The 14,486-nt window shown below is 35.1% G+C and overlaps 1 protein-coding gene across 1 annotated transcript in view; it reads right to left on the reverse strand.

Moving 5' to 3' along the window:
- The window catches only part of LOC129234304 (oxidation resistance protein 1-like), a 258,164-nt gene that overhangs the window by 156,390 nt on the left and 87,288 nt on the right, over positions 1 to 14,486 (reverse strand). Inside the window, exon 4 of the mRNA XM_054868299.1 lies at positions 3,352 to 3,413. Within this exon, the coding sequence (XP_054724274.1) occupies positions 3,352 to 3,413 (62 nt within the window). The remainder of the gene's footprint in view (positions 1 to 3,351; positions 3,414 to 14,486) is intronic.

Consider the following 14,486-nt stretch of genomic DNA (forward strand, 5'->3'; position numbering starts at 1 on the left):
TATAGGGGCCTTAGACCAACTGTACAATACGACCGGTGGGGTGTTTCCGAACAGAGCCCTGGAGTTCAGCTAGGTGTGGCTTTGGGATTCGCAAAAAAGATTAAAATTCAAAGTAGAATATATTTTTTTAGATTCCATATTTTCATCTTGCGCTATGAAATCACTCCAATTTCTAAAACTTTAGTATTAGGTTAGGTACTCCCAAATTTTGATGGAATTCACGCAATGTAATGCTAACTCAATTGGGATAGAATTTTTTTTTCTCTGATGCAAATATTTCGTTGTACATTGGTATTCGTTGTAACGGGATTTCACTGTATTATGACCTTTTTGAACAATCACATCATCTACTGCCACCGAAGATAAAGCTCCTTCTCAAACAGGACATTTTTATGCAAGTGACATGAAAGTATAAGAAATCAAATTTCTCACGCCAATTACATATGCTTTCAACTCTAAACCAACACGAAACATTTTTTTAAAAATAAAAGCCTGTTTGTTTTAAGCTTTTGTGATTTTTACTTACTTTTGTAAGCCTCATGTGATACTTGGTGGTGCATGAGGAGTTTTGAATCTCTCTTAAATGAAGAAAACAACCAGTTATTTAGAATATTTTTTGCATTGATATTCGTTCGTGTTCATTCAACATTGAACAAGAAACTCGACCGAATAAAGTAGCAAAGTAAGAATTCGTTAAGTGACGGTGCGGCTGCGCATCACGTTTTTCTTTCTTTCTAAGCATACTACCATCACATTCGTATTTTTCAGCTAGCAATTATAAAAACGAAAGTTTGCATTTGATAAGAAGCTTACTTTTCTTTTCCCTTCCAGCTGTTTTGTCGTTAAATACGTGAAATAATCTTACTTTTTAACTCATTTTTGCGACTTTTTAACAAATAAGACCATTACAGTGCCGTAATAAAGAAACAGGTTTAACATTTCATATCAAATTTACTGAAAAAGGAAGTGTTTTTCAATTTTCGTTACTAAATATGAAATCTTCTTACAAGTAAGCATGTTTTTCAAGTATCAAACGAAATTTTATTAAAAATAGAGAAATAAAGTCGAACTCCAATTTAACGAATTCACCGGGACCGAAACTTTTATGCGTTAAATCGGGGTTATTCGTAATATCGGGGTGTGAAATTAAAAAAAAAATGCCTAACCTTACCTAAAACCCCTAATAAGCAACTTCACAAAAATATCCCTACTTAGAAAGTGTGCACTTTTCATTCAGCATTACACGGCTAATTTCACGCTAGTTAATTTGAAATTTTAAACTACTGAGTAATAGATGTTTGACAATGGGGTCGTTTCCAAAATTTTAAAAGTATTTTTTTTTCTGAAAGAGCATACTTAAAAACATAGAATCTGACCATTTTTTAAATAATTTCTTGAAGTTTAATATTATTAAAAAATTACTTAAATCGGTGCTTTTTCATCGTTTAACGCTTCTGCCGATGACATCACAAATGATGAAATGCCATTCAGTGTCGCCATTCACGGTCCAAAATATTTAATTCGCATCTTTACTCACGTGTATTGGCAACGATATGGTTGATAGCAAGCGTAGAGCGCAATTGTAATTCGCTTCTTGATTATCATACGTGGAAATGGGGTAGAAAGATGAGATACAATGCATCATTTGCGACGTCATAAACACCACGCCTTGTTTGAAGAATCGGACATTTTAAAAAAATTAATTAAAACATAACTGTTGAGAAAATGAAAGTATTTTCTGAGTCCATGTTTTTTTTTTTTTTTTTTTGCTTATTCTATCAATTTTAGTGATAAAAAGTACTACTTTTGACTGAAAGAAATAACCCTATTTCCTTGATACTTGACTCGAGATAGTTCTCTTTCGACTTTATGGAGAGAAGAAAATACTGTGTCTTTTGCAGTCTGCTGCATGAGATATCTTTTTAGTTTCCAGGCCATGTAAAGCATTTGGAAAAGTAAGTTTTATGGGAGTTTCACTATCGCTTTCTGCATCATAATCACTATTCGTTGGTTGTCCCCTAGCCATCGCCCGTCAAAAATTGCTGATTCCAAAAAAAATCTTTTTCTGCTTCGAACAATATGAATGTAATATTTAGAGAACAATTCAATATTTCCTACTGTCCAACCACGGTGAATAAGGGGAAAAGTAAAAATTTGATGCGCGTATTCCGCTCATTTGAATGAGACTCTGCTTCTGCAAAAGCTGACATCGGTAAAAAATAATAGATTCGTCCATTTCCTTCTGTAAAACGGATGTTTGTCTTTCCATACAATCCGTAGTCAGACAGTAACTCAAATTTTAAAAAAAAATTTCGGCTGTAAAAATAATTCGTTATTTCGGGGTTTATTATTCAGCAAATAGAAGTTTTTGCCTTAATTTTAGTCGGAGAAAAAGAAAAATTCGCTAAATCGCGAAATACGTGAAATTGGGGTTCGTTAAATCGGGGTCCGACTGTATAAATAAAAAAACAGATGAGTTTGAAAACCGAAAGGATTTCATATCTGCAGCAACCGTTACGCGTACTGTTGCCAAAATAATTTTTGTATTCTGTTGCAAAAATATTTTTTGTAACCAATTCATTTTATTACGAATGTAGGAAGGGTACTCTCGAAGAAAAATAGCTTATGGCAGATCGCAGCCCGGTAACACAAGTGGTGATGTGATCGTCCCGGTAACGTGATAGTTATTAATTTAAAATCTAAATTTAATACCCTTCCTTTCCACAAAGTTTATACAAAATTAATTTACCGGTGCAACTCTGTGTGTGAACGATACAACCAATAGTGACACATCACTATACCTTAGAAGACATATTTTCTAACTTTTACTGCACAATGGTAGTTTAGACTACGAAAACCAACTACTAAACATAACATCATTACTACTTTACGCATACTGCAGTATATGCGTTATGTACGTAGTATATAACTATGTAGTATAACTATGTAGTATAGCTTAGTCTTGCTCGGGTAAGTGCACCTCCGACATTGACAATGTTTTACGTCTTTTTCGGAAGATAGGAAAGGGTAATTACCGCGGATTTGGAGTTGGAATACTTTTGTAAAATGACTACGACAGTAACCCAACTCAATCCAGCGTCAATTACCCTTCCCAATAACCCGAAAAAGAGGTACACATGGTCAATGTTAGAGGTTAACTTACCAAAGCAGAACTATAAATCAGTTGAAAGTAATATTGCATAAAACCTTGATTTTCTCCAATGCTTGTTTTTTTTTTTTTTTTTTTTTTTTTTTTTTTTTTAGATGTGTGACATGTTATACCGGGGTGCAAAAAAATTAAAAATACTACGAAAAAATAAATAAATAAAACAAATAAGTGAACTTTCTCACCTTGTATTGCTCTGTGCCTTGAGGTTGAGTGAGCGTTCTACCTAATGCTTTCTTCTCGTTCCCTGAAAAAGCGAAATATTTGTTCACTATACATATTTACCATCAGTTTTGCCCAATGGCTGGGGTCAAGAGAAAGAGAAAATCAACTAACAGAACAGCATCTTTGATATATAGAAGCTGAAAGGACAAAAAGAACAACGAAAAAGCTTAATAACTAAATTTTATCTCCCCAACAGACCTCTCGCTTCCCAATACTTTGATGAATTGCAATCTCCGTGGAGAGTTCCACAGGTAAGCAGACAGTGTTCTTTCATTGATTCATTTTTATTGTCACACAGGGTGCAGGTAGCCTCAGAGAGAATGCCGAGACGATGCTCATGGGCAGAAGGGCAATCATGCCCGATAAACCGCCCATCTAGGTTTGTCGGGACATTTTCTGGGAACTTATTACAGTGAAGCACCGCTTATACGTTTCTCTTTTATACGTTTTTATGAATTATACGTTTTTAAAATTGGTCCCTGCAATGTCTAATACACATTAACCTGTACCCATTATACGTTTTTTCGTTTGTACGCTTTTTTCATGTAGTCCCTTCAAAAACGTATAAACGGTGCTTCACTGTATTTCCTTATGTGGCTGATCATTTCCATACAGATTGCAATGGCCAGGCAGCCTGCTTTTACTCGGATAATTTCTCCAAGAGTTATCCGTAAGTCTTAGCAATTTTTCATAAAGAATTGAAAAGTTGATTTTTTTTTTCATGAAGACTTGAATACACCTTGCAATGAATACCAGTCCACATCGCCATCCCAGAAAACAAAGCAGCAGGCAGTTTGGATAAAGAAGGAAGAAGTCAGCATGGCAATACTAATAGCCAGACAGCAGGTCACTATGCGAACGCGATTGCAAGTAGACAAATTAAGAAAAAGTCTCACAAATTTGCTAAAAGACACCATACAAAAACCATCTCATGATTGAGAAGCGAACACTTCAGAGTCATGAAAATTCATAAAGATGGAACAAGACCTTATCGTCCAACCAACTATTGCCCAGACATGCCATTAGCACCCTTTCACGTGTTAGGTTGTCTTGCCATTTTACGCCCCTTTGCTGTCCTCCAATAGTTGCCTCCCTTTAATCAAGAGCGACACTACTCTGAGAATATCAAAGACATTGCTTCTTGTGTGCTTGCTACTCATGGTTTTCTTTGATTTTCTATGAACAAGACACTCCTACCACCCACCATAAATAATTGAAGCTATTTACTGTGTGATCTTTTGAATGGACTTATTTTTTGTTAGAAACAACATTGCAACTGTAGGTATAAACTTCACTGCATCTGCAATTAACCTGAACACTTGGTTCTGTAGAATTTCAAGGTTTTTGAGCGAGTAATTTGAGATTGTAATGAGTGACTTCGAACAGTAAATCAAAATTAGTAACTTAAGTCCTTTGTAAGTAGTATTGAGAGTGCACCTGGAACTACCCCACGCAGCACCTGCCAATTACCTTAAAATATTTAATCTCTTTGAGAAAGGTTCTGATATTGCTTCGAAGTATTTCTTCCAAAGTAATTTCCTATCGAAAGTTATACCTAGATAAGTTAAAACGTCTGTGAATGGAATGACGTTGTTTCTACATTTAAGGTCAGGGGAAAATAAAGATAATTAAAGAAAAAGATTGTTCAGCTATTTTGTCTAAATTAACGGTCACATTATTGGCATTTCACCGCATCGAAAGAGTATAAGTGCTTTCTGAAGCGTTTCTTCGACAAAAATTCCAAATTATCTAAATACTTGGTCCAAGCTACCAAGTCATCTGCAGATAAGAGGCATTTAATGCCATCTGTTGTGCTTGGGGATTAGAGACGTACCGAGTACTCGGTAATTACTCGGTACTCGGCCTACTCGGCCAATTTGCCGAGTACTCGGTATTCGGCCATATTCTGATCAGATACTCGGCCAATACCGAGTAGTTGCAAAAAATTGAATATTGTCCTAGACAGATACTAAAATGTATAAAAAAACAGCAAGCATTATATTCTGCAATCATTTACAATTAAATTTTATAAGTCAAATTTAAATTTTGAGAATAATGAAGTTTGTAATGCTTCATATCAATCATTTATATATGAATAAATCTTTATTTTAATGTCTGCAAAGTTAATAAAACTTATTTATTAAAAATTATGCAAAAAAGGTAAGTATAGAAAATATGGAAATTTTATATTAAAAATGGATTTTTGCTACAAACAAAAATTAGTTATAAAAAATACAAAAATACCTTTGTTTAAAAATTAAAAGAAAATAAAACAACGTTAAAGGCACAGTGCAGGAACACTGCAGACACATGTTTTGGCATTACAAGGAATTCCTTTTTCAATGCACAAAATGGAAGCTCGTGGATTTAAAGCCATCCGACAAATTTTGTCCAATGTCTTTACATTCTTTATCTCACATGTTATGCACTGAAAAAGGCGTTTCTTGTAACGGGGGAGGAGGGGAGGGGGCAGAAATACGTGTTTGCAGTGTTCCTGAACATTTGTTTTATCTGCTTTTAAAAATTATTTATTTTTGGCGGACTGGACCTATAATTGATTGGTATACAGTGAAACCCCTCCTAATGGACACCCCTCTTATGCAGACAATTTTTAATTCCACAGTTCCAATGCAAGTAACATTATTAAACCCCTGTCCTGCAGACACCTCTCTATAAAAATAATGTTTTTGTAAGATTTTTGACACAAAATTTTTTAAATAATGCGTAATTAAATTTCAGCAGGAATTTAGTTTTAACAAGAAGTTCCGTCTAGAACTAGACGAGCCTACTTTCCCGTATATCCATACTACTTTCTAGTACCTGATCAATATTCTCAAAAATAGCTAAAATCGCAAATTTTTTCAAACATATTTTTTTAAATATTTTAAGCTGATTTCTAGGAATAAAATATTCCTTACTCTTCTTCAAAAAAACGAACAAATAAAATAGCAGCAACTTTTAAACAAAGCAGCTAATACTTCTTTCCATTAAAAAAATTTTTTAACAGCTTTCAAAACGAAAAAATAATAATAATAAGTTCATTAAAAAAAACATCATATAAAAAAAAATCGTCTTTTTCCCCTGTTGCCAAAAATAATTTTTTAAACGAATTAATGCACTTACCAAAATAAAAAAAAACAATGAAATGTCAACTTAAAGAAATAATTTTCATTGTCAAAAAAAAAAAAAAATCGTCTGCGCATATTTTTCGAGTTTATTCACCGAAAACTAAATACCTAAATTAAAACTTTAGCGTGAAAATAAAAACAAATCATATCAACAATAATTATTTCACAGTTAAAACCACAGCAGCGGAGTCGGAGTCGGAGTCAATCTCATTTTGGGATAAAAGAGTCGGAGTCGAATATCCAAGAATCGGAGTCAGTCATTTGTCCTCCGTGTATAAATGTTTGCCAAAGCTACGAAGTCAGAGTCGAAGTCGGGGAGTCGGAGTCCGATTCATTGTCGGGAACAGGAGTCATAGTCGGTGTCAGGTGCCCCTAAATTCTCGGAGTCGGAGTCGGGAGTAGGCCGTCAAGAGCTATTTCCAACAAAGTTTGTTTGAAGTAAATCCGCCTTTAAGTTCGGAACCTATATTGACTTTCAGTTTCCCCTTAGGCGCTAAATGTTAAGAGATTTGAACTGTTCAAAATTGAACGAAAACTTGTTCAAATCTAAAAGATATTTTCGATACATGTTTTTTATCAAAAGTTTTTCCCTACAAAGTTTGTTTGAAACCACTTCGCTTCTAAGTTCAAGATTTATTTTTGATTTGAATTTCCCCGTAGGCGCCAATGTTAAGTTTTTTTGAACTGTTCAAAATTGAACGAAAAATTGTTCAAATCAAAAAATGAATTATGGGAATGAGATGTCCTTGCCGAGATCTTTCTAACAAAAAAAAATTTGTTCGAATCGGACTATTCATTCAAAAGTTATTAGGGGGGGACAGACAGACAGACCGACAGACAGACAGACCGACAGACAGACAGACAGACAGACCGACAGACATTTTTCCCCATCTCAATACCCTACTTTCCAATTTTTAATTTTTCAATATTTATCTAACTATTTTATTTATTTTTGACTTTTTTTTGTTTTTCGGGATATTTTAAAGATGTATTAAGCCTTCTTTCATGCTTTTTTCTTCTTTCTCTGATTTTTACTGGGAAAGTAGGCTAAAAACCATTATATGGACAAGGAGGTCTATACTACTATTCCAATAAGTTCAAAATTCATCACATGTGTGTCGGTGGTTCTTCTTAAAACATAATTGGTACTTGGTAACTCGACCGAGTAGTGAAAGGCCGAGTACTCGGTAACTCGGTACTCGGCCGAGTAGTGAAAGGCCGAGTACTCGGTACTCGGCTACTCGGCCAAAGTGCTACTCGGTACGTCTCTATTGGGGATTCAATTGAACCGTTGGGTACGAATGTTAAAGAAAGTGCAGCCGCTTACATCTCCCTGGGGAAGGTTTGTACAGTAAAGTATTTTGAAAATTCATTTTCGTACTTCACATTACGTATCTTTTGGCTAAGAAAAGATCGAAACCTATTAAACATATTTGATTTGATGTCCAAACGCAACACATTCTGAAGCAGTTTTTTTTTTTTTCTAAATGGAGTCATACGTACTCTTGAAATACACAAAAATTGCAATCAGTATTTTTCTTTTGTCTAGAATATATTTCATTGTCATAATGTGGCTAAAGCAAGTGGCCGATAATTTGCTGCTCTATTACTTCGAAAACCAGTCTGTTAAGGGTGATTAGGTTCATATAACATCATAATAACTGTTACGTACAGTAACATAATGTGTATATACAGTACATGAATGTTATTGCTATTTATGTTTAACATGTATACGTATATCAGTATATAAACGCAACGGGGGGAAAATTGCGTTTGAACAAACTAACAGACACACACACACACACACAAGGCTTCTAATTTATGAACAAACAGTGTTTCAACGCAAGAAATAAAATTTAAACATGTCTGTTATCTCACTTAGGATATTGCATCAATACTATCTTTTTTGATTTCTTTATTGACATAATATTATATGATAGAGATCACCCGATTTAATTCAGTTGCTTTTCTTTAACAATCACTGATTTGTTTCAGAAGTTAAGTTTTTGGATTAAGGAAGAAAGTTTCTTGTGGTGTAATTTTATTTTAAGTGAATTCAAAGTTGGATGCATATTTTTATGGAATAACAGACACCTCTTCACTCCTCAGCTACTCTGTAACAGATTCAACTATAGGCAGTGCGAAAGTTGGAAAGAAAAAAAAAACATGAAGGAACTCACCAAAAGAAAAGGTGGTTTGAAGCTAATTCGCATTATATTTTGCATTCTTTTTGCATTAAAACACCAAATATTTTGAGGAAAACCATTATGTTCATCGCAATTAAAAGCCAAAGTTTAAAATTTCTACTATCAGTTGCAAATATATGCGTAAAAATATCACACCTGAGTTTATGTATTGTACAAACAAAAGAATACAATAACGGAAAATTAATTACAGTAATTTTTCTTCGTAGTTTTCCTGATAATAAATACTTGTTTTAATTGCTCATTTCAATTGTTTTAGCTGAAGTAGACTTCCGAATACTTAAGTTTAACCAAGCCATTTCAATATGTAAACTACCTTTTGAAAAGTATGCCCGAAAAGCGACCCATGAAAGTACAATTCTGAAAATGGTTTTAAAGTAATGATTAAACTCATTTTTTTAAAGGAAGGTATGTACTTGATTGCATTAAGAATGAATATGAAATTTATTATGAAATAACAAAACCAAACACAAGAAACCTTTTAACTTCCTTTTACAAAAAAGGAAGTATTGTACTCGCAAAAAAATTTTCACCAAAAAATCGGCCTTAATTTCCATTTTTCTCAACCCCAAATGAATGTTGAGGTTTTTTTTATTTTTTTATCCCGACCACACGTGGATATGTGCCTAGGAACGTACAGACACCCGAAATATCCATTTTGACGATCCCCGAGTTAATTACGCCGAGTTTTCTCGTGACGTCTGTATGTACGTATGTATGCGCGTATGTGCGTATGTGTGTATGTGTGTATGTATGTCGCATAACTCAAGAATGGAATGTTCTAGAAAGTTGAAATTTGGTACGTAGACTCCTAGTGGGGTCTAGTTGTGCACCTTCTTTTTTGGTTGCATTCGTATGCTCCAAAGGGAGTCTTTTGCCCCTTTTTGGGGGGAAATCATTGTTAATTTCGATGTAAACTCACGTGGTGTTTTAATTTCGCGGACACTTGGCGATATATTGCCAGTATTTTGGTCGCCAAGTATTGTCGCCAACTTGGCGACAAATTTGGCAATATATATATTTTTTAAATCTGGTTTCAGTTTGGCCACTGTTGGTGATATTTAGAGAGTAAACTATTGAATCATATTAAAACTGCCAATAATAAGAAAATGACATTTAATTGGAGTAAAAGGAAGTCATTTGATGCACACATCAGCTCGTTTAAAAATATTTTTGAGGCTTAATCATGTCCACTTATGGCTCGCCTTCCTCAGCTCAATTTCAAGAACTAGTTCATCTGCTCCTTGTAAGTTGCATGAAAGACTTTGTTGTAAAAAAAGAAAAAAGTAAAATTCAAGCTCAGTGGCTCTCCCCGCAGCAACCTAAGTTCGATTCCCGGGCAGGACACGGTCGATTAGCCGTAGTACTATGCTTGGAACCCTTATGGGTTCCAAAGGCAAACGCCTTTGCCCTATGGGTTTCGCGTTCGGCTGACCACCTAACCGGAACATCTGCCATGCACCCCATAGCCCTGGGTTGGATAAACTTTGACGGGCACAGTAGGCCTTGGCCCTCATGGGCTGTTGTGTCACTGAGTTTAGTTTTTTGGTTTAAAAAAAAACGAAAAAAAAAATTAATTTGAATTTTGAGATCTTGAATTCAAATTATGTTTTTCGCAATCACGAGTGTGTGTATGTAGGCGTGTGTGTTTGTGTGAAGGGGTATGTGTGTTTGTGTGTAGGGGTATATGTATGTGTGTGTAGGCATGTGTGTTTGTGTCTGTGTGCTGGCATAAGTGTGTGGATGTGTGTGTGGGGGGGTGGGGGTATGTGTATGTGGTGTGTAGGCATATGTGTTTGTGTCTGTGTGCAGGCATGAATGTGTGAGTAGTTGTGTGTATGTGTTTGAGTGTGTATGTGTTTGTGTATGTGTGTAGGTGCATGTATGTGTTTGTGTGTGTATGCGTGTGTATGCGTATGTGTATGTAGTTGTGTATGTATGCGCGTGTGTGTAGGACATGGATGCAACATGGAGACGGCTTTCGCTATAGGAGCAGCATCGTGAGGAGCCGGTCGACGGTGATGGTGCGGAGGGTGGCGGTGGGAAAATAAAATGATAGCACGCCAAAAACAGTCAAATGAAAGCAATAAGCAATAGTTATTGCTCAAAAAAATCGAAATAATCCTGAAACAGTTTTCTTATCCCTTATATTTTTGTGCAAATGCAATTCTTTTCTCCAATGACAAAAAAAGTTAAAAACCTTTCATTAATTACTGCGCTCAAATATCGTTCTTGAAAAGCTAATTTTACGGAAGATTACATGTAAAAAAAAAAAAACAAGTTTATCAATTTTCTTGAAGTTAAAAAAAATCTATATGGCTGGTATTTTTGAAACATGATCTTGTTTACTTTTGTCGAGCCTCTCAAAGAGCTATTATTCTCTCCCCCCCCCCCCCCCTGAATAGATTCCTATTTAATATTAATACGAAACACAACTTGAAAGGATGATTTACGATGGGGACGCAATGTTTTCCGTTGCGGCAGTCATTAAACGAATTAATTAACGCCTCCACTTCGCTAAAATTCGTTATTAAATTTGCATGAATAAATTTATTACATTGATGGAGATTTTATTCAACACTCGAGTCAATACGATCTGAAAAAAAGGTTGTAAACTATTTCCGCAACCAATATTAATGGCCGTTTTCATTTATTTCAGCTTTTCTAAAATTTTCATTACATTGGCCGCAATTTTAAATGCTCGTGTCGTTAATCGCCATGATCGTGCATAAAATGGCGAATATTAGCTTCGCGGTTAAATCTTTTTCGAGCATTTCGGAACGATTGCTTCTGGATCCTTCCGTTTCTCGTTCTCGGAAAAATGTTCTAAAGACGATTCTCGCGGTGAAAAGGAAATCAACATTTTAATGGCGCTTAATAAGCTGCAATTATGATCTTTCTGATGAAGGAAATATTCATATGAAAATGTAACAGAGGAGGCTCTGGGATCTTTTTAACTTCAACTTGTTTTTGGTTTAAATATTGAGCCATTTCATCGTAAATCACAAATTAAAAAAAATAAATTTGAATTTAGAGAAATAGAACTCAAAGAATGTTTTTCACAGTCACGAGTAGCGATTGGACCCAACTCGTTTAGTTTCTTCGCTTCTACAAATGACTCCTGTCCCCAGAAGCGACTCTATTTACGCCTAGGCTTGCCAGACGTCCCTGTTTGACCGGGTCAGTCCCGGTTTGCAGACAAAATCCCGGCGTTCCAGTCGGTTTACTTCACGTCCCGTTAAAAGATAAGTTTGATTATAGATGACCAAAAATGTGTGAAAATATTTAACTGCGAAGGACTATTTAGGATGATTACTTTGCCATTTGTACGATTGACTTGAAAAAATAATATCGGATATGCTTGTGAGAATTTTTATAACAAGATTGAGAAAAAAAAAGACTTCCTAAAAAACGTCCCAGCCAATGAGAAGTATCCTCATATACATTATGGCCAATGATCGAGTAACGCTCCTGACGACATCAACAATCAAACTCGCGCTACGGCATGACCATTTGATAATGTGCTTTGGTAATGCTTGACATGCAGGGAAAATTTTTATTGTGACGAGGCTGAACTGGATCTGGTAACTTAACTGTTCTACTGGTAAGGCAGTGTCATTTCAGGGGAATGGAGAAACTGAACAAGAAGTTCCGTCTAGAACTAGACGAGCCTACTTTCCCGTATACCCATACTACTTTCTAGTACCTGATCAATATTCTCAAAAATAGCTAAAATCGCAAATTTTTTCAAACATATTTTTTTTAATATTTTAAGCTGATTTCTAGGAATAAAATATTCCTTACTTTTCTTCAAAAAAACGAACAAATAAAATAGCAGCACCTTTTAAACAAAGCAGCTAATACACTTCTTTCCATTAAAAAAATTTTTTTAACAGCTTTCAAAACGAAAAAATAATAATAAGTTCATTAAAATAAATACATCATATAAAAAAAATCGTTTCTTTTTCCCCTGTTGCCGAAAATAATTTTTTAAACGAATTAATGCACTTACCAAAATAAAAAAAAAACAATAAAATGTCAACTTAAAGAAATAATTTTCATTGTCAAAAAAAAAAAAAAAAAAAATCGTCTGCGCATATTTTTTGAGTTTATTCACCGAAAACTAAATACCTAAATTAAAACTTTAGCGTGAAAATAAAAACAAATCATATCAACAATAATTATTTCACAGTTCAAACCACAGCAGCGGAGTCGGAGTCAATCTCATTTTGGGATAAAAGAGTCGGAGTCAAATATCCAAGAATCGGAGTCAGTCATTTGTCCTCCGTGTGTAAATGTTTGCCAAAGCTACGAAGTCAGAGTCGAAGTCGGGGAGTCGGAGTCCGATTAATTGTCGGGAACAGGAGTCAGAGTCAGTGTCAGGTCCCCCTAAATTCTCGGAGTCGGAGTCGGGAGTTGGTCGTCAAGAGCTATTTCCAACAAAGTTTGTTTGAAGTAAATCCGCCTTCAAGTACGGAATCTACATTGACTTTCAGTTTCCCCGTAGGCGCTAATGTTAAGGGATTTGAACTGTTCAAAATTGAACGGAAAATTGTTCAAATCAAAAAGATATCTTATATACAAGTTTTTTATCAAAAGCTTTTTCCTACAAAGTTTGTTTGAAGCAAATTCGCCTCACAGTTCGGAATTGCTTTGAATTTCCCCGTAGGCGCTAATGTTAAGTTTTTTTGAACTGTTCAAAATTGAACAAAAAATAGTTCAAATCAAAAAGTGAAATATGGGAATGAGGTGTCCTTGCCGAGATCTTTCGAACAAAAAAAAGTTTGTTCGAATCGGACTATTCATTCAAAAGTTATTAGGGGGGGGACAGACAGACAGACCGACAGACAGACCGACAGACAGACCGACAGACAGACAGACAGACAGACCGACAGACATTTTTCCCCATCTCAATACCCTACTTTCCAATTTTTAATTTTTCAATATTCATTTAATTATTTTATTTATTTTTGACTTTTTTTTGTTTTTCACGATATTTTTAAGATGCATTAAGCCTTCTTTCATGCTTTTTTCTTCTTTTTCTGACTTTTACTGGGAAAGTAGGCTAAAAATGGTCAACAAGAATGCTATATCTACTGGGTTTAGGGTTCATCCGCTAGAGTTAAGGTTAAAATGTCAACTATCTAATAGCCCTAAGCAGGCAATTGTTTCATTTTAATGTAGAAGCAATTTTCACCCGTCATACATTGACGGGCGATTTTCTAGTATGTAAATATTGTTCAGATTTTTATTTCTCATTCAAAGTACTTCTTCTTACTACGTAACTCTTGAATATCAACGTGTAGGAAAAAACATGTTTAAATGTATCTGCTTTTGTCATTTATTACTACCTCTTTGGGGCTACTTTCTTCACATCATTAAAAATGAACTATCGTCTGAAACACGAAAAAAAAAAAAACCGCCAAACGGGGAATGTACCTTTTTGTTTACTCTAACGCTGGGTTGGGGAGGGAATTCCGCTGTACCGGTGTAACATTTCAGAAGTCTGACAAGCTTATTTATACCCGACCTTCTCGAATTTATACACTCCTCTCTAGACAAAAACAGCATCCAGTACATGACAAACATCTGCAAGCATGTCCCTCCACCTGGGCTGTGGTGTGTGTATGTGTGTGTGTGTGTGTACTGGGTCACCGCCCAGGAGTAGGTCCTACTCGCGGAGCCCCAGGTTCAAAAATCAAAGGAATTCTATAGAATTGCTTGCGTTTTTGAATGCAACATGTATTTTATTACTTGCTGCGT

Source organism: Uloborus diversus, chromosome 1, assembly GCF_026930045.1.
Source record: "Uloborus diversus isolate 005 chromosome 1, Udiv.v.3.1, whole genome shotgun sequence".
Lineage (NCBI taxonomy): Eukaryota > Metazoa > Arthropoda > Arachnida > Araneae > Uloboridae > Uloborus > Uloborus diversus.